This window comes from Gloeophyllum trabeum (genome assembly GCF_000344685.1).
Source record: "Gloeophyllum trabeum ATCC 11539 unplaced genomic scaffold GLOTRscaffold_00005, whole genome shotgun sequence".
NCBI lineage: Eukaryota > Fungi > Basidiomycota > Agaricomycetes > Gloeophyllales > Gloeophyllaceae > Gloeophyllum > Gloeophyllum trabeum.
Genome location: NW_006920414.1, coordinates 1,471,341 through 1,496,397, shown reverse-complemented (window position 1 = coordinate 1,496,397; position 25,057 = coordinate 1,471,341). Strand labels below are relative to the sequence as shown.

The window sequence follows — 25,057 nt, the reverse complement described above, 5'->3', positions numbered from 1 at the left end:
AGGATATATTAGACTCCAGGTCAACCCATGACTCTATTGAACTGCATTCGCTTCGAGCGTGGTTCTTGTAGATCAGGAGCCCGCTATTTATTATGGAGATTTCGACACAAGGCACCGCTTCTCCCGCCTGCTGCAGCGAGCGACCTAGTCTTCCGTCCATTTCACTCTCGCGCTATAGATGGACTACAACTGTATTCAATTGATGCTACTGTATGGATCCATTGTACTAGCTACCATTAACCTATTCGCATACAGATATGTCTATTACAGATACACATCACATTCGCCTCATCACCAGGTCCGAGTAGTAAAACAAGTCCGAAACAGATAGTAACATAAGTATGTGCCCAGGAAGAAGGAAATCGCAAGCCATCGCGAGACTAGTAATCGTCGTCTTCCACGAGATCATCCTCGTCTATAATCTCCATGAGTTCATCCACTGCCAGTGATGAAGGACGTCTCCTTCGTAGGCGGGTGACCAGTGACCGTAGACCGTCCAGCCCGTTGAACCGCGGCTTCTTGAGCAGGACGTGGATGGTGGGGGCTGTAAAAGGGACTTCTTCTTCTTCTTCCTCGTCTTCTTCCTCATCGTCTCCGATGATACGTCCGCGGAAGTCGACCTGAGGGACTTGCAGGAAATCTGCGTATTGTGGTGGGACACAGGGGGTGTGATCCTATCACGCCGTAAAATCAGTACGTGAAGGCCGCTCATTGATGCGACGACTTACCCCACTGTAGGACATGTCCTCTTCATATACCATCTCGTCCATGTAGTCGTAGTCCAGTTGCTTTGTCAACCCGGCTGAGGAGCCTCTGAAGATGACATTCGATTCGCGGCGGACGATGCGCCGTTGAGGTTTCGTCACTATAATCGTAGGCAACTGTCTTGATGGACGAGACGGGGCTTCGTTCTTGCGCTCCTTCTCGCCAGAGTGCGAGGTAATGAGCTGTTCCATCTCCTGCAGGTTCTCGAAGAACCCGGGGGGAAGCTGGGGCTCGCCGCCGTCGGCGAGCGTGTCGATGGAGGTCGTAGTCGTACTGCGGCTGACACTCTGACGGTCCGCGCTCCTGTCAACCGGCGCGTTCTCTTTCGAGTTGAGGGAAGCAGTGCTTGCGCGGGGCTTCGGGCGCGAGGGGAGGGTGAGGAGGCGCTCCATCTCCTCGAGGTTATCCAGGAATCCTTCCGGAAGATGCACAGAGCTGCCGTCGGCAAGAGTATCGATGCTCGCGTCGGAAGCGGTGCTGCAGTAGGAAACGTCTGCGGCACTATGACGGTCGGGAGAAAGCAAGCCAGCGCCCGATGAACAACTGGCATCGAGAGGTTCCTCAAGAATGGGCTCGAGAGAGTACGGCGGACAAGGATCAGTGCAGGCACTGTCGGTGTCCAGGGGCTCCGTGAGGTCCACGACCGCGGGGCTTGACACGGTTGATAAAGGCTTGACGTCGTCTTCATAGACTACATTAATGAGTTCGTAATCCAGATGGCTGGCTGACGAGGACAGGGAAGTGGTGACATAGCAATCTTTCTGCAGTTCACTACCTTCCAAGTCGGAGTCGTCGACAAGCACGAAGTCGTCAAGCCTTTCCAAGGCGCCCGTTCGTCTTGCGAGGGAGCCTTCCTTCTCCGTCGGCGCGATGCCATGTTCGGCGCCGCGTGAAGTACGGCTTCTCCTGCGCAGGGTAAATGGGGAAGCACCCGAGGACCGCTTGCCTCTTCCTTTGACCAAGGGCATCGGCAGTGATATCTTCACAGAGACCGCGTCGACAGATGACGTCGTATGGGTAAGGTCAGAGTCGTCGACGATCAGAGTCCGAGTCAGGGCCATGTCAGATGAGTGTAGGAGAGAAGGCGGGTACTGAAGCCCTAAGCGAACTCTTGCGGTTTATATGCAAGAGGTTTCATTCGAGACTGGCGGTAGTCGAGGCTGTCAGCCGCCCGCGATCCCAACTACCGCACGTCATTGTCAGAGAAAGATGTCAGCCGTGCGTGGTCGAAGACTCGGAAAGCCAGTACGACTGGAAGATTTGCAGGTAATCGTGACTTCCACCTAGGATGGATCCCGACCGATAGACAGGTTCGAATGGAATCCTCACTATGTATCGATAAGCGTTTATACAGCGGGCTCGTGTGTATCAATCCCGGCTGCGCGTTCAGACGTTGTGAGAAGACAGAGCAGCAGCAAAAAGACAACATGTACAGCGAACAAGGTCCTCCACCGTCGGAAAACACAAACTCACAGCAAGCGGCAACACCCGACGTGTGCTTCTCATTTGCCACATCTGTCTCGGCCAATCAGATCGGCTCATCGACGTGGAAGAGGCTGTTCCCGCTGTTCTACAACAATGATAGCTCCGGTGGTAGTACTTATATTAAACATCCACTGGTAGGAAAGCTAACCATAACTGCGACACCCATAATGTCCGGGCCAGGCGAGAAGCAATCCGAACATCAACAGGAGCACACTCCCGTACCTCCTCCGAAAGTACTTGGGCACGTGGACGCGCACCAACCACCTCTCTTTGTGTTCGGTACGCCCGACATAGGAAGGTACGGCCTGAGCCTCTGCCTGCATAGGCGAGGCAATCGGTGGTACATCGTCTGGGGGCGCGGGTATGGCATGGCCGTCAACCGCTGGGTCGCCTCGCTCAACAGCCCGCGACGCTCCGACCCGCCCACGACGGCACCCCCCAAAGGACTCGAGCACCTGAACCACAGGTTCTGGTTCAACCCTACCCAGGACCCTGAGAAGCTCCTGCAGGACCTGCTGGCCGCTGACAAGCCCGTCATCAAGCTGACAGGAAACTCAAGGAGGGAGAAATGGGCAGGCGACCCCACGGGGCGGACGGAGATCGATGCGAAGCAGGTCGAGGTCCTGGTGCCTGACGACCAGCTGAGCAGACGGTGCGCATTTTGCGGGAGCTGGGAGAATACCGGCGACCCGCGCTGGTGCAAAGTAGAGGATGGGGAGGACCCCGTCTATTGGTGCTCGGTGAGTGAACGTTTACCGTAATCCGCGAGTGACAAATTAATAGCAACGCAGGCATGCGATCGCAACAAGTCTCTCTGGTCCAAGATATCCGATTTATTTACCAGCATCCCCGATGACCGCTACTTTTGATCAGTGGCCTTCTTTATCTCAAAGAATGATTCCAAGCTAGTGTGTAACAGCCAGTAAAGTCGAAGACATGATTTCCATGCTGTACGACCAAGATTTCCATTGTCCATGTAATTGCTGGACACATTATGTACGGTAACAAACTAGGGATCCATGGTATCGACACGCACCGATCACAACTGAATTCCTTACTCGTTATACCTCATCGGATCCTGCTATGCCTCATGTTCTCGATCATGCGAACTCGGCAGGTCGGTCTTCAGCTTGAGCAGCGCGGATTGCGGGCTCAGGGCACGCGTCGGCGCACCTTGCTTCGCACTGGGCTTCACGCACAGTCCGACAACGATGACGCTCAAGTCGACGAGGATGTTCCCGCCTGTAGACCGATCACAATCGGGCCGTAACGATCAAGCTTGTCGAAGAGAGCAGGCCACCCATCGCTGGCACCGGAAGTGCTGGCGGCTGCTACCGCAACTTTGCTGTTTGTCTCGGCGCCCGAGTCGCCTGGGTCCGTGTTCTTGAGGAAGTTCACATCCGAAGGGCTCAGGGTGCGACTATAGTTGCTCAGCGTGCTCAGCGTCTGGGTCCTGGACGAATTGAAGTCCGACAGTGCTTGGCTGTAATCCCACGTCTTGTAGGAGGAGGTTGGATAGAGGAGACAGACAACAACCGACGGAGCAATGTGTGTAGTTCCCAGTGGATAACAGACCGAGCCCTTGAGCCGGCTCCACCCTGAGAAGACCGACTCAATTCCCTGGCCCAAGGCGACCCTATAGTAGACGGTCATCGAGAATATCATTTGCCTCTGATCATGAGATGTGACCGCGGCAAGCGTTGAACGTTGAGCGTTAGACTCCGACGGAGAAAGCTCACAACATCACAACAATGGATGCCATAAAGCAAGCGAGACGCGACGCGTCGCGAGCAATTTACGCGTTATTTGTAGCTGTCTAGCCGTGTTATTCCCGGAAGCTCTAGCGGCACCTCTAAGTAGCTTCCAGTGGAGTGGGCGAATGCTTCGCGTGCTGCACTTCCCCTCTCATCGAGTCCTCTCGTACCGTGCCACAAACGCAAGCCCTCTAACGCTCCGGTCTCCCTTCCGTCAGATATTCGCAAGCACTGGCATGAGCGAAGCCGAAGCAACCGGCGCCGGCTTGAAGAGGTCCGTGGACGAAGACCCGAGCTCGTCCAAGCGCGTTAGGATCGAGTCCGAAAATGCCACGCCCGAGGACACACCTGTGCCTGATGCGAAGGACGTAGAGCCCGAAGCCAAAGAAGGGGTAGAACCAGATGGGGGGAACGAAAAAGGAAAGAAAGGCGGGAAGGCGAAGGGTAAGCAGGGGAAGGATAAGAAGGCGAAACCCAAGGGCAAGGGCAGGCGGCGGGGCACCCGCCAGGATGGCTCGGGGGACGAGGGCGAGTCGGGACCAAAGACGCCGCGCCTCCCGAAGAGACAGTGTGCCCTCCTCATAGGGTTCTGCGGCACCGGGTGTAATGGGATGCAGATGTACGTGTATATCCGTGCTATGTCATGTCACTGCAGATGCATTCTAACTAACCACCCGTGCGTGAAGCCAACCGAACGTCCGGACGATCGAGGGCGTGCTCTTCGACGCGCTCGTCAAAGCAGGCGCGGTGTCGCAGGACAACGCCGACGACCCAGTCAAGGTATTTATTTCAACATTGGCCGTCCATCCGTCCATTCACCCCCGCGCTGAAATATCCATTGGCCTACATTGCATTTTCTTGATTTGTGATTGAAGGTGAATCTCGGCCGCGCAGCGCGTACCGACGCGGGTGTACACGCCGCTGGGAACGTCGTGTCTATGAAGCTGATTACGGAGGTGCCCGGCGTGAGCGACCTGAAGGGGCGCATTAACGAGCTTCTTCCTCCAGAGATCCGTTTGTGGAGTATTGTAAGTCTGTCTTCATGGACTCCAGCCCCGGGGAAACAAGCACTCAAGGAAATACTTCCAGCTGAGAGTGCAAAACTCGTTTAGTGCTCGGACGTAGGTCCTTACTTCACATGCTCCACCGGATGTAAGTACGATCGCGTCTCTCCCAGGTTCTGTGACAGCCGCAAATACACATACACCTTCCCCTCCTACGTCCTCCTCCCCCCAAAGCCCGGCAGCGGGCTACACAAAACCTTCAACCTCAACCCCTCTGGCGAGTCCGCGGAGCCCGCCGTGCACCCATTGTGGTCGTCCTCCCTGCAGGAGCCGACGAGCAGGGAGGAGGATCTGGAGTGGAAGCGGCGGTGGCGCGTGGACCCTGAGCGGCTACAGGTTCTACGAGATATTGCGCAGAGGTTCGAGGGGTCGCATAATTTCCATAATTTTACGGTGGGGAGGGATTTTAGCGATAGGAGTACGCAGAGGTTTATGAAGAAGGTCGAGGTGAGTGATGGACTGTACAGGTAAGGGATTATTCAGACGGGGGAGATGATGTGTTAGATCCCGGATCCTGTGGTACATGGGAACACGGAATGGATAAGCGTGCTATGGCACGGGCAAAGCTTCATGCTACACCAAGTAGGTAATCTGCATTTAGGTCTCGCCACTGACTAACTCGATCCTTTGGTAGATAGTGAGTTTATGGCTATATGCAACATAGGCGGACTTGAAATATTCCATTGAACAGCGCAAAATGATGTCCGTCATGGTCCTCGCATGCCGCACCGGCACTCCTCCCCAGATCATCGACGAAGTACGTCCCTCCCTCCCTCCCTCCCTCCCCGCCCTCCCTCTTCACCCCACTCACCCACTCACCCAAATAGCTCTACGGCCCGCGCACGGTCTTCGTCCCCAAAATGCCCTCGCTGGGGCTACTCCTCGAGTACCCGATCTTCGACGGCTACAACCGCCGCGTCGCGCCCGTCAACCAGGGGCACCAGCCCGGCGACGCGGAGTACCGCCCGCCGATCGACTTCGAGGTGCACAGGGCGGAGATTGACGCGTTCAAGCAGGAGTTTATATATAAGGGGATTCGGGAGATCGAGGGGAGCGATGGCGTGTAAGTGATCATCTCTCTTATGGGTGTATGAGGGGAAAGAGCTGAGGGTTGAGCAGCTTCGACGCGTGGGTGCGCCATATAGACTCGTACGCCGGCGGCGACCTGGGGTATTTCAACCCCAAGGGCGTCATTCCCTCCACAGCCGTCCTGAAGAAGGGCGAGCGGCGAGAAAATCCGTTCAGGGAGAAGAAGCGGTTCGACGCGACGGGGAAGGCGGACAAGTTGATTAAGGAGGAGGAAGAGGAGGAGGCGTCTGAGGAGGAGACGCTGGACAAGGCGAAGCTGGCTGATATGGAGGGGTGAATAGACGGGGAGGTGACATTAGGAAGGTATTTAATGTATTTCAAGAAGTAAAATGGAATCACCCCTCTTTCCGGTAACTTGTGTCTTTATGTGCGGCTGGTCTACTAGGAGTACCTTTGCGACGCTCATAAGGTAGCTCATGCGGAAACACAAGGGAACGATGAGATATCATAAAGTAGATTGTTGACATATGGAAGTGATCGCAGTCTCGAATGAAGAGAGAGGAAAAAAAAACAGAACCCGAACATCTCCAACCCAAGCAGCCCATCCCTTAAGCCTTGAACTTCCCCAACAAACTCCTCAACGGCGTCACCTTCCTCGCACCCTTGCCCCCCTGCACCGCCCCCGCACTCGCCCGGGGCTGGTCGAACGACCTCCTCGCGGCGTTCTCATCCCGCACCTCGCGCATCGGCGGCCGGTTCTCCTTCACACTCGCGCGGGGGTACCGCTCCCCCGTGGCCCGGATATCAGCGCCCGCCTGTCCAAGTCTGGGCTGCATGAACTGCGCGTGCGGCGGCGACACCGTGTGCCGCCGCGCGCCGCCCGCGCTGGCCGGGACGCGGGTGGGCAGGCTCCGGCGCGCGAACTTGAGCTTCCCGCCATCAGCGCAGAGGCCCGGGGTGGGCCCGTCGACGACGACGACGCTTTGGCGAAGGGGGGAGGGGTTGCGCGGCGCGATGGGGTGCGCTTGGAGGTGCGGGGCGGCGGGCGGGTCGGTGAAGCGCACGACCTTGGCGGTCTTGAGGATCCCGCGCTTGGGCGGGTCGGACAGGCGCGCGGGGCGGGGCGGCGTCGACGCGCGCTGTGGAAGGCGCGGGGTGGCGGGCAGGACGGGGACGGGCGCGGCGATTGGCGCACCTTGACGTTGGCCCTGAAGTTGACTTTGCCCCTGACCTTGGTCTTGAGAAGACGAAGACGACTCGGTCGGCGAGCACAGCATCGCGTCCCACACGCTGGGCTCGGGGGCGGGGGCGGGGGCGGGGGCGGGGGCGGGGGCGTGGTACGCCTCCAGCACGCTGTCGAGCGTCGCCCACCCGCCCGACTCGTCCGACGAGCTCGAGGGCGGCGGCGTCTCCTCGCCGTTGCCCTTGGAGGTGGAGGCAAGAGCCGCGGAGCCGCGCATGTCCCGGCCGGGCGGGAGCGCCGCGGCGCGCGCGCGCAGGTCCGCGATCATCTCGTCCAAGCGCATATCCACCGTCCCCGTCCCCGTCCCCACCGGCGGCGGCGGGGACGCGCTGAGCTCGCACGCCGGCGAGCGGAACGCGGTCGGCATGCCGGGGTACTCGTCGTACGTCCCCGGCGCGGGCTTGGTGATGTTGAGCGGGGCGAGCTGTTTCTTGCCCCGGCGCACGGCGAGCGGGACGGGCGGGGGGAGGGTGTGCGAGGAGGTGGAGAGCGAGATGGGGAGGAAGGCGGTGGAGGTGGAGACGATGAGTGTTGGGGGGCGCAGGGGGGAGGGGGCTGCGGCCGAGGTGGGATCGGGGGAGACGTCGCGCGACCACGCCTTGGCGTGCCCCGGGAGGGAGATCTCGGTCCCGAAGACTTGCGCCTCGCGCCGCGCTGCCGAGAGCGAGCGTTTGTGGGCCGGCTTGGAGGGCGAGTCGGCGGTAGCTGGGAGGCCATGGTGAGGAGGGCTGCGCCGCTCCCGCCGCTCGTGGAGAGTATCTAGCAAGGTTGAGCGCGGGATGACTGAGCCTTGCGGGATCCAGGCGACCTCTGGCAGCTCGGGAGGGTCGGCCCATGGGCCGTGGGCGAGCCCGTCGGCGGTGGGGTCGATCTTCCCCTGTGTAATGTCAGTCACTGCGATTAGGGATTAAGAAGGAGTGCTAGCACGCACAGTCCACCGAGTAACACTGCGCCTCTCCAGGACGAGGTGTGCCAGCCGCGGTGCAGTCGGGACAGACACGACGACACCGCGCTCGGCTGCGAGCACGGGCCGCTTCAGCTCGTCAAACGCGAGCGTGAGGAAGGACGGGCCCTTGTACGGGTTCTTGCAGAGCGAGGAGAAGAGGGGGACGTCGCCGAGGGAGCTGAGCGAGGAGCTGAAGGTGAGGGAGACGGAGAGGGCGAGGAGGTTGGTGGAGGAGGAGGAGGAGGAGGAGGAGGAGAGGGCGTCGGCGAGAGAGAAGGAGGGGGAGGGGTCGAGTGAGGGTGGCATGGTTGTGACGGAGGAAGGAGCTCGGGCGGTGAAGGAGCTATTGGGCCGGGTTATATAACATAAACGGTGGCTGACGAGCGACGCATTCTAGTCTGGACTGGCTGGCCAACCTCGTCCTGCTCATACGACACATCTCATTTTGATCCCACGGGGGACACCAAGGCACGACGATTCGCAGATACTCACCTGGGCAAGGCATGGAGTCGTTCACGGCAGAGGCCAGAAGAAGTGTTCCATCATGGAATCGTTCTTCCTGACATGTGCCAGAAAGACACACTATTCAGCGCAAGTCTGTACAAACCTCTGTCGATGTTAGGGCACGCAGAGACGGCGCTGGATAGACTTGATAGAGCGTCGAACAGGCAGCGCTCATGTAACGGATCAGTTGCCCACGTGGTTATCTCTCTCTCCCGACGCGACGGGATACACCGCTTATATACGCGGGCTCGTCCCGCCCTCACCGTGCCAAGCAACACAAATCCGTGTAAGACCAGTGCCAACCAACCCCGCATCCGCGTGACGCATCCTCGCAGGCCATCCTCGCGCGCCTCGAAGCCCCATCACCCTCCCACCCTCCTCCCACTGACACCGAACCCCGTAGCGCCCTAACCGCCCGCCTCGCCCTGCCCGCCCCGCGCGCCCTCTGCGCCTCCAACGGCACGAAACTCCTCGCATACATCCACCAGCGCCAGCTTAGCCGCCGCCGGTACGCCCACGGGCGCCTCGAGTACCCCTTCACGCTGCCCCCCCCTCCCGCCGGACAACACCCCCTTCCCACCGGGGCAGTTCCACCAGGACGCGTCCTCGGGGAACCCCAACATTTCTGCGCGGTACGTGGATACCCTGGTGGGGGACTCTGACGCGGCGATGTCGTATTGGTATCGCCTGGACACCACGACGGTGGATCGGTGGATGAGGACGCGACGTTCAACTTGGACGCGACGCTGCTCGCGCTGCTCTCCCACCGGTACGTCCTCCCTCCTCTCCTTCCTCCTTACCGCCCTTTTCCTCCCCACCTTGAAACTCCTACCCCAACCCCATCCGTAGCGCACGCATCGGGCGAAATCGTCGCAGAGAGCAAGTACGCCGCCGACGTCACCGGGTTCTCCCCGCTCATCTGCGCGGCCGACGCGCGCGACGAACACAACGCAGGAGGCGGGCGTGTACGCGCAGGCGGCCGCCGCGGCGAGCGCATTCAGCGGGGCGTGGGGGGTGGGGGGGTGGGAATGCGACGGCGGTGGCGGTGACGGTGTTCAGGGAACTGGTGGAGATTACGACGGAGGTTGAGGTGCAATATGTGAGTAAAGGATTATGCAAGAGGGGCTGGTGGGGTGCTGACGTAAGCGGTAGTTGCTGCATGAACGGTGGGAGGAGGCGAGCGCGGTGGTCCTCGTATGCAGCAGCGGGCTTGGGGAGCACTGGTGCAAAAATATTAGACTTTATGACAGCGCTGTATGCATCGCACGCTGCAATCGAACCCGCCGCCACATGCCGATTTCGGAACCCGTTCCCATTCCGTCCCCGTTCGTTCGATATTGTTATCGGTGCATCCCTCGAGGGATGAAGAGACCTGAGCTGCGCGATCGTGCCCTGTCAGTGCGTAGAACAGCAGCCGGCTCTCCTTGTCGAACCATCTGGACACTCGACACCTGACGTGCGGGGACATTACTCAACCCTTCTGTGCCAAACGCACTGCAAGGTGAAGTGATGCCCCCGCGGGGGTGAGTAGCGGAAGACCCGAGAGCCCAGATGCAATTATGTGAGTGGATGATGAATGGGGTGGGTGGGGGGGGGGGGTGACGTAGCATGGCAGCGGTTGCAGCGGTTGAACTAGGCAACTGAATATGAGAGGAGGCAAGCACTGGCACGCAGTGGTCCTGCGCAGTCTGTGATACGCACGCTCGGTCGCGGGCTCGAGACGAACTGGCACACAAGCATCAGGATTACGATTGCGGTGGACGATGCAGGCCCGTCGGAGCCCGCGACAGCGCTATTGTACTGGCGCCGAGGTCCGTTCTTGTTCGATGTGGGTACTTACATAGCTTGAGGAATTGAGAGACGTGAGCTGCGCAATCATTCCCTATCAAAGACCCCCGAGTGCAGGGTGATAGCGGGCGGGCGCGATTTTCCTTGTCGATTATTGAGCAGTCGTTGCTGGTGTACGCGGGCACAGTTTGCCTCTCCAAGGAGCTTGCGTTGTGCGCTGAAGAGAAAACAGAGTGTGCCCTCGCCGTCAGCTACGACGAGAGAGTGATGGGAAGGTGACACAGTACTGGTGACATCCCAGTCACATCACACCCCCTATTGTCTCGCTGCATTGTCCTTGTCCTCAAAGCGGCAACTGCTGCCTCCCGCTCGCCTCATTGTCCGCCTTTGACGCGCTCAACACGCCTAACAATTGGAGCCATGCCAATGACTGGCGCCACGGTTTTTGTCCTGCGGGGTATAAGGACGGGTGGCGGACACCCCTGTCTCCCGAGCCGCCCGTGTACTGTGTATACGCACCTCCTCCCCGTCTTGTTCTTGTTCCCGTTGAGGCGATCTTTCTTGTGCTTGCTATAGACTCTGCATCGCCCCGCGTCTAATACCCGCCTCGCGTTCTCATCATCACCTCGCCTTATCCTACACCGCATCCGAAGATATAATACAACCCTCGTACAATGTCCCGCAGCGCCACCCCCGCTCTCTCCTACACGAGCTCCTGCTCCTCCACGACGACGCTCATCACCCTCGCGAGCGACCGCAGCCTGCCCCTCCCCCCGCCGCCGACCACGAACGACCTGCCGCCCGCCGAGCGCGCACGCCTCATGCGCTCCACGCGCAAGATCGGCGCACTGCTCGGAACGACGCCGCACTTCGCCGACGCGGACCCGTACACGCCGTACCCATGTTATCCCTACAACCATGCGCACTCCCGCTCCGCGTCTTCGACGTCCCTCCTCCCCATCGGCCCGGCTGCGCGGCTAAGGGACGAGGAGGAGCGCGCGCGCCTGCAGGAGAAGCGCAGGCGGCGCCAGGGGAGCGTGTTCGAGGTCGTCAGCGGCGACCTCGCCAGCTTCGAGGTCGTCCCGCGGCGCTCGGTCGACAGCGTGTCCTCGGCGAGCACGGAGAGCAAGGGTAACGGCAAGGTGAAGCGCCAACCGCGCCCGCTGGTGCTGTGTCTCGAGACGCGCGCTGTGGAGGCGCACGGGGAGGAGGACGTGTTTTCGCTGCCGTGCACGCCGACGACTGCGACTGTCCTCGGCGAGTCGATCAAGATATCGACCCCGCTGCCGGGTGCGACGCCTCTGTCTCCTCTGTCGCCCAATCACTCTTCATCACCGCACTCGCGTATCCCTGCGACGCCCCACTCCTCCCGCTTCTCGACGTTCACGTCCGGGTCTCCCCTCGTCTTTGCGCCCGTCACCACCCCCGATACACCCAGACCGCACTTTACCAAGTCCTCCTCTGCGCCGATGACACCTCTCACACCGCGCTGCTACTCTTCCTCCTCCCCTTCCCCCTCCCCGAAAACGCCCAGCCCGACGCTCAACACGCGCCGCAAGAAGATGGCCAAGCTCGCGAAGCAGTTCGGCGAGAACGTACCGCCCGAGCTCGTCTTCCACTCCCACGCCCAGTCTCACTCCCCATCACACTCTCACTCCAGCTCTCAACCCCAAGCCACGCCCAAACCGGCACCAGCGCAGGAGAAGACGCGGAGAAGGCGCAGCATGAGCGTCGACTTCGCGTTCGAGGTCGCGACGGGCACGGGCACGGTCGTGGGCAAGGGCGTCGCGTTCTCGGGCGGGGAGAACTGGGTTGGCGAGTGGAATCGCGACATCAGGGACGTGCAGAAGGGGCTCCGCGCGCTCAGGGTGCGCTAATGAAAATGTGAAGCCTTCACGACGGTTATCGCTATGGACAGGGGCGGTTGATCCGCCCATGCTCGGACTCGGACAGCGATTGATTGAGGATGTAGCGTTTACTTGTTTTCTGCTGTTGTATTATGTGTCGGGATTCTGCTGTATCATGGTTGGGATTCAGAGTGTATATCTAAGTATGCTACGTCTTTATCTGTGTCGTCGAGTCTTATTAATGTAATTCCTAATCGTCGTGGTCCTCTCCCGTGCAATGTCACTTGTGTCTGCTGCTTCCGGAGTTTGTCGCCCGGCGTGGTTTGACTTCCCGCCACAATACCTGATACGGTAGGCATTTATCCATATGAGGTAATGTCACCGGACTAGTTGCATCTATATCGGTAGAGAAGTTTCTTATGATGGAGAGCACTGAGCGGTATAACGCCATCCAGCCCAGTTGGAGTAGCTCATAAGCTATATGCCCCTCCTTTGAGAGGGGTTCTGCCAATCCCGCAATACGTCGCACTTTTCGACCAATGGGCAAGTTCCGGCGTGCCATGTTTTGCTTCAGTACGGTGCGACAAAATGCGGACTTGATTGTCTCGCGTCCCGTACAACTAGTATCATAGAAAGACGTTATTTGTGCAAAGAGAATGCATACTTTGTCCAGTACAATATTGCAGTAAATGTTCAGTACTGCATTGCATCTCAATCTGCCCCAATTCCTACATGCTACAGTCAGAATCAAGGAGCAGCCAGATATATATTGGGAGTTTGGGGTATCCAATTGCTAGAGATTCAGCTATAATGATTACTTCATGCATTATTAATTAACGTACACCCATCTTGCGCATTCCGGGAGACGGGACGTCTCTCGGACTGCGCAGGATGGTAATATTCAGCTGGCCTACTAAACGGAAACCTCCACTTATTGTGTTTGGCTACCCAGCCTGCACTGAGATCCGAGGCTCTTCAAGTACACTTAACAGACGGAGCTTCCCGAGTTCAAATGCCCATATGAATGAACGGCACCCAACGCCGCGCCGGGATGCCTCTCGCGCGGAGCATCACCACGGCACGGTGCAAAGCCAGCGGCACCTCCTTCAAATCCGGCGTGCGCCTCCCCCCGCGAAACAGATACGCATACACCTCCCTCGTCACGACCGGCCCGTCCGCGTCGTCCATCGACCACAGCGTCGCGACCGCGCCGCGGAACCCCGCGAAGAGGAACCCGCCCGCGAGGTGCAGCGACTCGTCGAGCAGCTGGATGTCGCCCAGGCCCGTCTGGCACGCGGAGAGGAAGACGAACTGCGCAGAAGGGAGGGAGAGGCTGATCAAGTCGGAGAGGTGCAGGCGCGCGCCGTCGGGCACGAGCAGTCCGCTCTTGAACGGGTCTGCATGTTCTTGGACGCCGTGGCAGGAGAAGTGCGCCCAGGGGCAGGAGGGCAGAACGGAGGTGATGCTGGCGGTGGACGCTTGCTCGTTGATGAGGCTGACTTGGAGGTCGGGTGGTACAATTTCGTGGATGTAACGCGCTTCGGTGAGCGTTTCGGGAAGGGGCTCGTAGCCTTTCGTTTGCGAGATGGCCACTGAGAGCAACTTGAAGTCCGGGAAAACCGCCCGCTCAGCAGGAGATAAGGAGCTAAGGCTCGGTATATACGACGATATGTATTGGGGCATATTTGGCATTTTATCCCCTGCATAGAGAAGAGCGGCATGGAACGGCAGACCTGTGAACGCTCCTGTAGGACACCACCAGACTCTGTTCGACTTTGGCTGTCCACCTTTCAATTCCCATCAGCAAATACCACGGCACAAACTGACGAACCTCGAGAGAGTGGAGGGCCGTTATCACGGGCTCGACAACATTCCTCCATAGCTCATCCAAGACATCCTCTAAAGATCGGAGTGGGGACTTGCCTCTCATCATGTGCCTCGTCACCCCGTCGCGCTCTTCTGCGTCGCGAGCAGCGTTACGATACCCAACTGCCAAGCCCGAAACGTTCTGCCTGAGTTCAAGTGCTCTGTCCTTTGTGATAGCTCTCAGCGGGACCGCATAGACCACCGTCTCACCCGCAGGGATAATCAACGCGTCGCATCTGTGAGAGCTGCAGTTCAGTATGATCACCGATCCGTCCTTGGGTTCGGGGAAGATCTGCTCGAGAGAAGGCGGCTCCATGAAGCTGGAGAATCCGGGGAGACGCCGGATGTCGGTCATCAACATATCCCATTGCCGTGATAGCCTCATTGCCGGGGATCCTGTATCGGTTGAATCCACTGCGGCGTGAGGTGCAGTGTCGGTGTTCTGAGGATTGTTGACGGCGCGCAGCTGTGCCGACAGTTGCAGGAGCTTGGCGTGTAACTCTGGAGAGGCAGATTCGAGCTCGTCGAAGCTGCTCCTCAGGTTGAGCATCTGGGTGAACATGATGGATCGGCCGTGCTCCAGTGCCTCCACCGCCAGCGATAATTGATCAAGGTGAATGAAGCAGGCAGCCGCGTTAGTCGCTAGGTCCTTAGCATGCTCGACGGCGTGACGCCGGTCTTGTAGGTCCAAATCGATGGATACGGCGCGCGGGAGCAGTTTCAGTGCTTGGATGTATCCTTCCATGGCAATATCATACCTGCCATTGATATAGGCGTTATCGCCGAGTATAATTGCAGTCGTGAGCAGTATGTCAGGTGGTCCAATGTTCATTTCGATGGCCCTCTTCCAGCACCCAAGAGCCTCATCTAAACCCGCTTTAATGAGCTGCATGATGCTGACAGTGCCGAGGCGTTGCAGCAGCCATGGCAACTTTGGATGCCCTTCGGGACAATGCTGAATGGCTTGATACTGCGCAGCGATCGCTTCGTTCAGGTCCTCTCGATCTCCGATTTTCTCGTACTTTGCGAAATACGAATAAGAGAGGTTGCCGTAGTATAGGTAAAGCTCCTGCTCTGTGGGGTCTTGAGAAACCACCTCGATGGCGTCCTTTTGATACGCGATCGCCTTGTCCATGTACTCAAGCTCCCCAGTACGCGAGAACAGACCCTGGTAGGCGTTAGCGAGATTGGCCCGCATCGCAGGGGCCAGGTGATGCGACGGAGGCGTCTTGTCCAGGGCCGTCTCCCAGTGCTTGGCGGCAAGTTCGATGTCTTGAAGACGGTGGTCCCTGTTATAGCGTTTCCAGTAGGTGTTCGCCACACTGTTGTGTCTCATGATCACGTCGATGTGCGTATCGGGCGTTAGCTTCAGTGCTTGCTCATAATAGTCCATCGCGGCCTGCAAGTCAGCCTCCGCGTGGCTGTCGGCGTACCTGGACATGTATGCGTGCCCCAGGTCCTGCAAGAACCTCGGTCGCATGAGATCGCTCGCCTGCGATTTAACCACCGCCAGCTGCTTGTGCAGGAACGCAATCTCTAGGTCGCCCGGGTCCCCGAGGCGCTCGAAGCGGTAGTGGCGTGCAACCCCGAGGTTGTCGTGGTACGCCGCGATGTTGGGATCTCCGGGCAGAGAGTGCTTCAGGCTGAAGTCGTAGAACTCGAGGGCGGCGTTAAGGTCGCTGAGGAATCCGGTACGCTCGTAGCTCATCTGGAACGTGTTCCCGAGGTTGTTCAAGTACATCGTCCATGTCGGCCAGGGTATCGCGAGCGGGCTGCCGGCAATGACCTGTTGGAAGTGTCGGTGTGCGGCGGTTAGCAAGGTGAGGTCGCCTTCCTCTCGATACCGCTGTAATATGGAGTGCCCGAGGCGATGCTGTTCCCGTGAGAACTGATATACCTGGTCGTAATCTTCGCGACTGTACGATCCGGATGTCTATTCAGCGGACTGTCATCGCCGTATACTCGGAATATAAACGGCATACCACCTACATTTTTTGGCTGCAAGTATATAGGCTGGTATTTGCCCCCGTGGTCCTCCACAGGATAACACAAGTTGTAGTCGTTGAGATTAAGCTCAGCAACAGCAGTGATGACACTTCCCGTTGCTAGTTGTTGCTCCTCTGCCATCATTCTGTCCTGACCTTGTCTGAGCTCAGTAATGACGGTCAAGCTCGCGACTTCAAGAGCATGTACAGTTTCTTGGGTAAGATCCGGGCCTGTCGGGATGAAACAAAGTATTCAATTGCTTCAGCTAACAAGCCTTGCAACTACTGGCATTTGGATAGATTTCGATGGCTCGAGGACGGGAGATCTGCCATTTTGGGCAGCGAAGACATCGATCAAACCACGCCGGCGGGAAGCTTGTGAGTTGATGCAAGTCCGTGATGACGCCCATTGTAGAGAATGCACCAGACAACAGCTTTTGCTGGCGGCCTCCTGCGGTATTTCAGCACAAAGCTAGCCAGCGTATGATGAACCCCATGAGACAAAACGTTGTCTCGGTTTATAACGAGCCCCGAAGGGATTGAGCCCATTATGAGAAAGTCCCAGAATAGTGCCGGTGAACGCATCGCAGCCGAGCGTGATTGGCAGGCATGCAGCAACGCAGAGCAAAAGTGATCCGTCACGCTTGCCGATCCTATACTTAGGTCACGCAGGCCTGAAAAGCGTTCATCTCTCGCTCACGTTCCCCCACTCTCGTTCGTTCCTTCCGCCGGCCAGCAGCCAGGCCCCTGACACGCTCGACGCGTACACACTAAGCAGATATGTCGATGTCTGAGAGGCTGCCCGACACGCCTTACAAGGCTCTCCCCAACGTCCCCGGTCGCGACTTCGACGACGAGTACGACGACCCCAGGTCCCTCTCCTACCAGCACGCAGGAGATATGGGCGACGCGTCCCGTCCACGCTTCATGGGCGCGGCGCTCGCTGGCGAGGCCGGTTCGAGCCGGCCATCCCTCGAGTCGGGTCATCATTCCTACCCCTCCTTCGACAACAATTCCTCCGTGTACGCTCTGAACCCCGAGCATGGTGGGACGGAATCCCGCACAGGGAGCCAATATTTCAACTATCGCGATGACCCCAATGACGTCCCCATGCAGCCTCTCGGCGACTCGCGGTATCTCGACGAGAAGCGCGCAACCTACGCTGCCCCACGCCAAAGGTCGCGAGCCAAGATGATTCTAGCCGGTGTCGCAGCTGGTGTCATCGCTCTCATCATCATTGTCGTCGTAGCCGTGTACTTTGGGGTAGTGAAGAAAAATGACAATGACAAGTCCACGAATAACGACAGCGCCAGCAAGCCCTCGGGCACGAGCGGTAGCGGCGGGAAGGGTTCATCGAGTAATCTGGTGGTTACTGGAGGAGACGGCAGTAAAGTGACCACGGATAACGGTACGACTTTCACATATCAGAACTCCTTTGGCGGCTACTGGTACTGGGATCCGAACGATCCCTTCAACAATGGTGCCAAGGCCCAGTCGTGGACGCCGGCGTTGAACGAGACGTTCAACTGGGGCGTGGATAAAATCTATGGGTATGTAGATTATCGTTGCTTTAGTCTCTGCGCCACCCTGATGCGTGTGGCAATGCTAATCATCCTGTTCTATCTACAGCGTCAATCTGGGCGGTTGGCTGGTTACGGAACCTGTAAGTGCCCCTTACTCTAGCCCTCCTGTGGTATGTTGTTGTGCTGACTTACTGGCGGCGCTAATTATAGTTCATGTGCGTTCTCTGTGCAATCGATTTTCCCTGGTACTAAGTCGGCTTAATCCACACAGCGTACCATCCCTGTACGAGAAATACCCTAAAGCCGTGGACGAGTGGACTCTCAGCGAAGCGATGGCAGCTGACACTGCCAACGGTGGTCTCTCGCAGCTCGAGGACCACTATAAGACCTTCATCGTCAGTATCTTTGCAGGCTCGAGTCTGAGTTTCATTAGCTAATTACTGAATATGATAAAGACGGAAGAAGACTTTGCGCAGATCGCAGGTGCGGGTTTGAACTTTGTCCGGATTCCCTTGCCGTATTGGGCCATCGAGACTCGCGGAGACGAGCCTTACCTCGCAAAGGTGTGCTGGACGTGCGTGTCTTATAGATTGTACTGCACCTTGTTTCAGTATTCATTGTTGGATTTTTAGATATTTCCTGAAAGCCATCCGATGGGCACGCAAGTACGGTATCCGCATCAATCTCGATTTGCATTCCCTGCCCGGCTCGCAGAACGAGTGGAACCACTCGGGCAGGATGAATGACGTCAACTTCCTGAACGGCCCTATGGGTATTGCGAATGCCCAGCGCAGTCTGGATTATATCAGGATCATAGCTGAGTTCATCAGCCAGGACCAGTATAAGGATGTTGTCGTCATGTTTGGGATCACGAATGAGCCCGAGGAGGCCATCTTTGGTCTCGATAACCTTCAAAGATAGTGAGTATCTTACCTTCAGTGTTGACGACTGAGGGGAAGTAAGCCGATCGAACGCCGGTGCTGATGCTTTGATTTGATCCAGTTACCTTCAAGCGTATAACAACGTTCGGTTGGCCAGCGGTATTGGAGAAGGCAAAGGACCCATGATCTCCTACCACGATGCTTTCCTCCCGCTCACCCAGTGGGCCGGCTTCATGTCTGGCGCAGACCGTATCATGCTCGACGACCACCCTTACATCTGCTTTGGTGGTCAGTCCGCTGCGCCTATTTCCTCCTACGCCACGACGCCTTGCAAGACGTGGGGCGCGAACATGAACACGAGTATGTCCGCATTCGGCATGACAGCCGCCGGCGAGTTCAGCAACGCCGTGACCGACTGCGGCAAGTGGCTAAACGGCGTTGGGCTGGGCGCGCGGTACGACGGCACGTTCGCGGGCTCGACCGCAGTCGGGGATTGCGACACCTGGACGAACTGGCCGGCGTGGGACGACACCATGAAGAGCGGGATCAAGCAGTTCGCGCTCGCGAGCATGGACGCGCTGCAGAACTGGTTCTTCTGGACGTGGAAGATCGGCAACTCGACGGAGACGGGCAAGGTCGAGTCGCCCGCGTGGTCGTACCAGCTCGGGCTGCAGAACGGGTGGATGCCGACGGATCCCCGGCAGGCGGCGGGCGTGTGCGGGAATACCGCCCCGTGGGACCCGCCGTTGGCGCCGTCTGCGACTGGCGGGTCTGGGGCCGGACAGATCCCCGCGTCGGTCTCGAATTCGCTCCATTGGCCACCAACTACTATCAGCAATGTCGGAGGAGGCGCGACGGATCTCCCGACGTATACACCTACAGGCGCAGTGCCGACGTTGAGCGCGGAGACGTTCTCGAGTGCAAGTGGGACTGGGACGATTAATGCTGGCAACGGCTGGGCGAACAGTAAGGATACCGCCGGCGCGATGGTGGCTATTGCTACCTGTAGCTACCTCGACCCGTGGGTCGGCCAAGGTATTGCGCCGCCTTCGCCCCTCTGCTCGGGTGGTGCCCGCAGAAGAGACGTGCCGCTGCCTCTTATCACGCCGCCTCCTTCTCCGTCATAGGGCGGGATAGGCACGCTTGGGTGATATTGGGACTTCTTTTCTTGCTGGACTGAGCATGGTACGGACACGGACTTGTATAGATGAGCACATATATATCGCTACCGCACTCTCATTTTTATACCATATCTTCTGGAGCTTTATTGACATTAATGATCCCAACAATATCCTTCTTCTTTCCCTTGTGGTATCGGAGGTTTGGACGTCCCGTCGTCTGCGATAGTTGTTGTAGTATAGATCAGACGGACAGTACTACTACTAGCATCTGCGACGTTACTGCGTGGACCATAGCCTTTTCAGCCGAAAGTAAAGCAAACAGATTCCTATTGGCTGCCTTTTGCAGGCTGGCTAGATACAAGTCTCCTCAAGATACAGTTGGCCATGGCGGTATGCAGCGGTGACCTGGCACGCCGCACGCGTATACGGTTCCCTGGGTTCAAGTATGCGATTCCCAACATATGGCATCTGTGCAGGGTCAGGCGGCTTTGCGCCACTTTCTTCATTGACACTCGTAGGCCCCCGCTATCCCGGATGTTGGACTCCTCAATACCAGGACCTGCAGCAATCAAAGTATGATCCAAGTATACGCAGGAAGTGCTCAACTCGGTGCGACTAGGGCCACGAGGTGCAAGAAGCGTTGATTAGGCCTCCCTTCATTGGATATCGCCGTATAAAGCTCTGCTTCACCGACCCTTCATATCCGAACGATCATTCAGGTTGGCCGTGCTGGTGAAGCTCGAATACAGCATGGCGTCCTCCGGTCCTCGTGTATGCCAGGTCCTTTCGGGCAGCACCAGAAGATATATATCCGGAGTTTGTGGAATACGACTTCAAAGTTCTCCACCGTTACTACTGCTAGAGCGGATCCTGCGAGATGAACCGTGGTCGCTATGCCTCAGAGCCAGCTCACACAGGCATATATATGTCCTCTACCCATACTGCCGACCCTACGACACTCGGCTGGGCCTGTCACATCCATCCGAATGGCTGGAAATATTTCCGCAAAGATAATCTGGTCACCGACGTCGATGTTGCGGAGTTACATGAAGTGGAGAACTATGCGAGTATCTTCCAGAGCGCTCTGGGCGAGGACAAGTATGAGATATCCGTCAGTAAATCCGATGAAGATGAAGCCTTGAAGACTCTCCTCGTCAATCACGAAATGCGCTGTGCGTCTGAACAGAAGGAAGACATCATGTCTGCTGACGGAAACGCCGAGTGTAGGCACCCATTTACCGTTCGCTGATCAAACGCCCGTCGACTCGTAAGCTACAGGTTACGACCGTCGTATAGCGTATTGGGAATTCATGTGCCGATATCCTTCACATCGGCCCCTTCCTCCCCATGCATTGTCCGTCGCGCGCCAGCTTCTGGATTGCTACATTATGGGTGCGTCCTGTGTACGATATGGGATATTATTTCGCTCAACTGTAGGCAAACAGATGCTCTAAGACGAAGATCAGAGTCCCATGCTCCGTTCTCTTTGGAGCAGTCGAGAGAACTATTGGAATATTTACAGAAAAGCGATGGCATGCAGGATGAACGATCACGAATGCCGAGAGGCTCTGCCTCTTCCTTCGACATCCCGTCAAAGTCGGCCTCTTTGACCGCTTTGGTATCATGGATTATGCTTACTTCAGGTAGGCGTTTGCGACGCAATATATTTGCCCCAGGCTCAACTACTCCTTTCAGCTCGGCATGGCGATTTACACAAGTATGGCCAGCGATCTGCGCATGGCTTCCCGTCGCAGCGGAGGAAGAGAGACCATCCCAGCTATTTGATCTTCTCTATGCTTTGCTTCGGCGCTCCAAGAAGTCATTTGCATCGCGCAAATTTTGCCTTAACGACTATGAAGCTGCAGGGCAGGGTCGATGCTTGGGCTGAGTACCTTGACCTATTGAACGGGGAGCTTCAGATCTCAGTGCTCGTGGTACGTACTTGGGCTTGGCTTGTATGGGGTTGCCTCAAGACTGACCGCTAGGCAGGCTACAGTGGTGCTGACGTGAGTCCATGACTTCATATACCGATAGGTGTAGCGTTGCTGATGCGTCATACAGGGCCGCGGTATCGTTCCTCGCAGTCCCGGGGATGGTCGGCTTAACTCTCGTCATTACCTTACTGACCGTTGCTTTCACATTGGGGAGCATAATGACCGGAATCTACTTACAGTGGCAAACAGGCAAGATCAAGTTTGGAAGCATTGTAAGCTATTGTCCGTCTCGCTTGCAAACATCATTTACGAGTTTTGTTTGTCAGACAGCCTCGAGGGCGGCACTGCTTTCCGTGTTCTTCAGCATCCCCTTTGCCCTCCTGACATGGGCTATGATTCTCTTCACTGCGGCCGTCCTGCTGTACTCCTTCTTCGGTATCCAGATGATACCTGATCAGCCTTCCCAGCGATTCGACCGAGCAACATACATATCGGTTTTCACCTCCAGCTTCCTCTTTATCTGCATCATAAGCGTTACCGTTGTCTTCTTTCGGCATCTCCGGTATACGCACCGTCGTGGTCCGGGCCGGGATTGAGAATATGTATGTGGCTAAACAAGGTCACCATGTAAATACGATTTGTACCACAACGTTCTCAAACGTTAATGTCCTACATAGTCGTACACGTTGGGATCGCAGAGGTAGCCGTTGGGTCATCAGTCTTCCATCAGCGAAAGGGGCAACACGATTGCATTTCCCACATCCTTGACGTGCCTTCTTTATGACGACTACTACTATGGTGGTGCGGAGTGTTTTGCAGGTCCTCTCCAAACCGCCACAGATCCTCGGTCCCTCGCTTTGTGGCAACGCTTGAAACGATATTCGGTTTCGGTCCTAGGGAATCTCGCTTTGTAGTGTCATCCATGTTCAAGCGACCTTCACGACAGAATACCGCGTCCTCGACCTTCTCCTCTTCGTCGCAGGATTCACGGCCACCCCATCATAGACCCAGGGGTTTTGCCAATCCTTGGCCCTCGGCCGCACCACCCTCTCTGGGTTCCATCGTTAGCGCTGGGATACCCATCCGCTTCGCACCCAAAGTAGACCCGTATGAGCCCGAGGTCGCGTCCGGACAAGAGAGAGTGCGAGGTATACGAGTCGTGAGGCCCGATTTCGACAAGGACGGGGATGGAAGCATTGTCGGGACATGGTTGGGACATGCGGTTGGTAGGACTCAGATACATGCCCTTCTTACGAAACTTATCCACATCCCGTAATGTTATTTCTTCCTTAGTCCTTCTTGATCCAGTTCGCCAAGCCTGCTTTCTCGCCCGATCACGAACCTATACGTTTTCTATTTGATCCCATATTCTCTTACCGTGCAGGACCCGTAAGGTACATTGGCCCGGCACGAAGACTGCCGCCTCCCTGCAACGTTGAGGAACTGCCAGAAATCGCCTTTGTTTGTATCAGCCACAACCAGTACGTTGGCAGGCCGATCGAGTGTGATTCCCAGATGGATTCACATCATACGCCATCGCAGCTATGACCACTTAGATCTCAATAGCATACTTGAGCTCATCAAGCTTCAGCCCAAGGTTAGATTTCTAGTTCCGTTGGGTGCGTCAACAGCATTATTCCTTGCATGTCTGCCGTTGACTCTGGCACAGGGAACAAGTCGTGGTTGGAATCTTCTGGCATTCCTGCCAAACAAATATCTGAACTCGACTGGTGGGAAAATGTCGATTTGGGGCCTGGTATTGCTAGAGACGATCCCTCGGCCGCCATACTGGCCGATGAATACCAATACGCGCACAATGTAGAGAAGTTCGAGCCTCGGGTGCGTATAACTTGCGTCCCGGCTCAGCATGCTAGTGGTAAGCGCTCCTGTGGGTCGCTGTGGATAAATCGGGACAATATGTTGCTCCCTCGTGCAGGTCGGAGCGTAACCGACCAAAACTCAACCTTGTGGTGTGGGTGGGTCGTGGAACAATTCTTCGGCAGAGGTGAGAGTGAGAAGAGGGATTGTGTATACTTTGCTGGGTGTGTTCAGCCAGACTTGGAACCTTCTCTTAGAGATTGCTTATTCCGTCCAGTGATACGGGCTACCGGTCAGGCCTGGATGCAACTGAAGTTTGTCCCGCATTCAAAGGTGCGAAATGCTGCGACTCTAGCCATGTACGTGGATCTGACAACGAAATTGATATATTATGAAGAAATCGGCGAGAAGTTCCGGCCCATAGACCTGGCAATGATACCAATATGGAGAGGAGGCACCCTCTCTTTTGTCAGCGCTGCCGGACTGGAGGTATGTAGCGCAAAAATGCAGAGCCCCACGACGAGTAATCATTAATGTATTAGTTAACGACCGACGCGCTGACTTTGGCACACCACGCCACGCCGTTGGACGCGCTGTGCATACATTTAGATTTGCAGGCACGCCACTCCATCGCTATGCATTTCGCCACGTTCGTGGGGAGCGAGGTGGAAGGAAGGAGGGCTATCGAGGGGATACATGAGGCCAAGGCTAACTTGGTCAAGGCGAGATCACAGGAGGGGAAGAAGCAGGAACGGGTCGGGATGTGGTGGGAGGAGGGCGGGTTTGGCGTCGTGGATATCGGGGAGACTTTTATTGTTCCTCCCCGACATGACGGGAACGCGGGTTCTGGAGTAAGTAGTTAGAGATGACATACGTTCTTGTACGGAATACAAACTTGATACATGTGACGGTCGGAGGCTTGGCCCGGATGTTTCCGGGTTCTTCGCCACAGACGCACCTGAAGCTTCCGCATTTCTCCTGCATTCCTACCCTAGTTTGATGCTGTCAATGAAGTCACCACTGGCTGGCCCTGCATTAACTTTGGGGTCCAAGACCAATCAAAGACGATGTCGACCGGAAAGCTTGTCTAGGTCGACAGTATTGGGGACACATTTTTGGCGAAGTCCACCGGCACTCAACGAATCCCAATTATCTTACATACACAGAGTCTTGCTCTCCGATTTGATGTAATGTTCACTTTCACACCTCCACTCCTGCGACAGGCCAGCGTTTTTTTAGCCAGCCTGCGAACCCAGCTCGTCTCTCCTTGTAATCGCACGGACAATTCGGACATGAATTCCGTCTTGCCCTGTTGCCGCCGATCAATGATTACGAGATGAAAGGCGGCGGCTTGTTCACTCGACGTAACTCACATAATACATTCCTATAGCAGCTTTGTTCAAGCATCCGGGGTTTGCGTGCCGTTGGATCTTACGCTAGACTACACAACATCTCTGGAAGCATTATGCCGAATAGGTATGCAGTACGCCGACAACCCCTTCCT

General features: G+C 56.9%; 11 protein-coding genes across 11 annotated transcripts; 6 read left to right on the top strand and 5 right to left on the bottom strand.

The window, feature by feature from the left end:
- Positions 1 to 380: 380 nt before the first annotated feature.
- GLOTRDRAFT_128465 (uncharacterized protein) lies at positions 381 to 1,826 on the bottom strand (the record flags this gene model as incomplete). Its single annotated transcript, XM_007867049.1, has 2 exons — positions 381 to 674; positions 729 to 1,826. 2 exons carry the CDS (start codon positions 1,824 to 1,826, stop codon positions 381 to 383), a joined length of 1,392 nt encoding a protein of 463 aa, XP_007865240.1.
- A 591-nt stretch (positions 1,827 to 2,417) lies between these two features.
- Positions 2,418 to 3,119, top strand: GLOTRDRAFT_138232 (uncharacterized protein; the record flags this gene model as incomplete). Its single annotated transcript, XM_007867048.1, has 2 exons — positions 2,418 to 2,990; positions 3,042 to 3,119. 2 exons carry the CDS (start codon positions 2,418 to 2,420, stop codon positions 3,117 to 3,119), a joined length of 651 nt encoding a protein of 216 aa, XP_007865239.1.
- A 212-nt stretch (positions 3,120 to 3,331) lies between these two features.
- On the bottom strand, positions 3,332 to 3,903 carry GLOTRDRAFT_128463 (uncharacterized protein; the record flags this gene model as incomplete). Its single annotated transcript, XM_007867047.1, has 2 exons — positions 3,332 to 3,492; positions 3,564 to 3,903. 2 exons carry the CDS (start codon positions 3,901 to 3,903, stop codon positions 3,332 to 3,334), a joined length of 501 nt encoding a protein of 166 aa, XP_007865238.1.
- A 215-nt stretch (positions 3,904 to 4,118) lies between these two features.
- GLOTRDRAFT_59830 (pseudouridine synthase) lies at positions 4,119 to 6,564 on the top strand. The gene is made up of 9 exons (XM_007867046.1): positions 4,119 to 4,623; positions 4,691 to 4,784; positions 4,880 to 5,032; positions 5,094 to 5,125; positions 5,182 to 5,515; positions 5,573 to 5,653; positions 5,760 to 5,825; positions 5,896 to 6,131; positions 6,188 to 6,564. Exons 1-9 carry the CDS (start codon positions 4,130 to 4,132, stop codon positions 6,432 to 6,434), a joined length of 1,737 nt encoding a protein of 578 aa, XP_007865237.1. The 5' UTR covers positions 4,119 to 4,129; the 3' UTR covers positions 6,435 to 6,564.
- A 141-nt stretch (positions 6,565 to 6,705) lies between these two features.
- GLOTRDRAFT_128461 (uncharacterized protein) lies at positions 6,706 to 8,592 on the bottom strand (the record flags this gene model as incomplete). The annotated part of the gene is made up of 2 exons (XM_007867045.1): positions 6,706 to 8,217; positions 8,272 to 8,592. The coding sequence occupies 2 exons, from the start codon at positions 8,590 to 8,592 to the stop codon at positions 6,706 to 6,708; spliced, it is 1,833 nt and encodes a 610-aa protein (XP_007865236.1).
- A 605-nt stretch (positions 8,593 to 9,197) lies between these two features.
- On the bottom strand, positions 9,198 to 10,258 carry GLOTRDRAFT_120972 (uncharacterized protein; the record flags this gene model as incomplete). The annotated part of the gene is made up of 3 exons (XM_007867044.1): positions 9,198 to 9,709; positions 9,932 to 10,010; positions 10,058 to 10,258. 3 exons carry the CDS (start codon positions 10,256 to 10,258, stop codon positions 9,198 to 9,200), a joined length of 792 nt encoding a protein of 263 aa, XP_007865235.1.
- A 994-nt stretch (positions 10,259 to 11,252) lies between these two features.
- GLOTRDRAFT_138229 (uncharacterized protein) lies at positions 11,253 to 12,687 on the top strand (the record flags this gene model as incomplete). Its single annotated transcript, XM_007867043.1, has 1 exon — positions 11,253 to 12,687. The coding sequence occupies one exon, from the start codon at positions 11,253 to 11,255 to the stop codon at positions 12,453 to 12,455; it is 1,203 nt and encodes a 400-aa protein (XP_007865234.1). The 3' UTR covers positions 12,456 to 12,687.
- A 746-nt stretch (positions 12,688 to 13,433) lies between these two features.
- GLOTRDRAFT_40690 (uncharacterized protein) lies at positions 13,434 to 16,158 on the bottom strand (the record flags this gene model as incomplete). Its single annotated transcript, XM_007866666.1, has 3 exons — positions 13,434 to 14,212; positions 14,253 to 14,362; positions 14,411 to 16,158. Coding segments are annotated over 3 exons (2,637 nt in total), but the record flags the coding sequence as incomplete, so codon positions are not given.
- A 921-nt stretch (positions 16,159 to 17,079) lies between these two features.
- On the top strand, positions 17,080 to 20,088 carry GLOTRDRAFT_59826 (glycoside hydrolase). Its single transcript, XM_007867042.1, has 7 exons — positions 17,080 to 17,826; positions 17,906 to 17,939; positions 18,010 to 18,014; positions 18,071 to 18,194; positions 18,255 to 18,373; positions 18,432 to 18,719; positions 18,802 to 20,088. The coding sequence occupies exons 1-7, from the start codon at positions 17,177 to 17,179 to the stop codon at positions 19,805 to 19,807; spliced, it is 2,226 nt and encodes a 741-aa protein (XP_007865233.1). The 5' UTR covers positions 17,080 to 17,176; the 3' UTR covers positions 19,808 to 20,088.
- Positions 20,089 to 20,726: 638 nt separating this feature from the next.
- On the top strand, positions 20,727 to 22,331 carry GLOTRDRAFT_128456 (uncharacterized protein; the record flags this gene model as incomplete). Its single annotated transcript, XM_007867041.1, has 7 exons — positions 20,727 to 21,024; positions 21,080 to 21,193; positions 21,247 to 21,444; positions 21,497 to 21,735; positions 21,791 to 21,807; positions 21,863 to 22,007; positions 22,062 to 22,331. The coding sequence occupies 7 exons, from the start codon at positions 20,727 to 20,729 to the stop codon at positions 22,329 to 22,331; spliced, it is 1,281 nt and encodes a 426-aa protein (XP_007865232.1).
- Positions 22,332 to 22,657: 326 nt separating this feature from the next.
- GLOTRDRAFT_75241 (Metallo-hydrolase/oxidoreductase) lies at positions 22,658 to 24,315 on the top strand (the record flags this gene model as incomplete). The annotated part of the gene is made up of 8 exons (XM_007867040.1): positions 22,658 to 22,957; positions 23,029 to 23,216; positions 23,278 to 23,354; positions 23,405 to 23,611; positions 23,672 to 23,777; positions 23,831 to 23,886; positions 23,951 to 24,042; positions 24,096 to 24,315. Coding segments are annotated over 8 exons (1,245 nt in total), but the record flags the coding sequence as incomplete, so codon positions are not given.
- Positions 24,316 to 25,057: the final 742 nt, after the last annotated feature.

Excerpts from the sequence above, each read along its gene's own strand:
- GLOTRDRAFT_59830 (XM_007867046.1), top strand. The coding sequence starts at position 4,130 with ATGCTTCGCGTGCTGCACTTCCCCTCTCATCGAGTCCTCTCGTACCGT. Across the intron at positions 4,785-4,879 it reads ACGCCGACGACCCAGTCAAG|GTGAATCTCGGCCGCGCAGC; the intron begins GTATTTATTTCA and ends TTGTGATTGAAG. Across the intron at positions 5,654-5,759 it reads GCTTCATGCTACACCAAGTA|CGCAAAATGATGTCCGTCAT; the intron begins GGTAATCTGCAT and ends TCCATTGAACAG.
- GLOTRDRAFT_59826 (XM_007867042.1), top strand. The coding sequence starts at position 17,177 with ATGGGCGACGCGTCCCGTCCACGCTTCATGGGCGCGGCGCTCGCTGGC. Across the intron at positions 18,195-18,254 it reads ACCACTATAAGACCTTCATC|ACGGAAGAAGACTTTGCGCA; the intron begins GTCAGTATCTTT and ends AATATGATAAAG. Across the intron at positions 18,374-18,431 it reads CTCGCAAAGGTGTGCTGGAC|ATATTTCCTGAAAGCCATCC; the intron begins GTGCGTGTCTTA and ends TTGGATTTTTAG.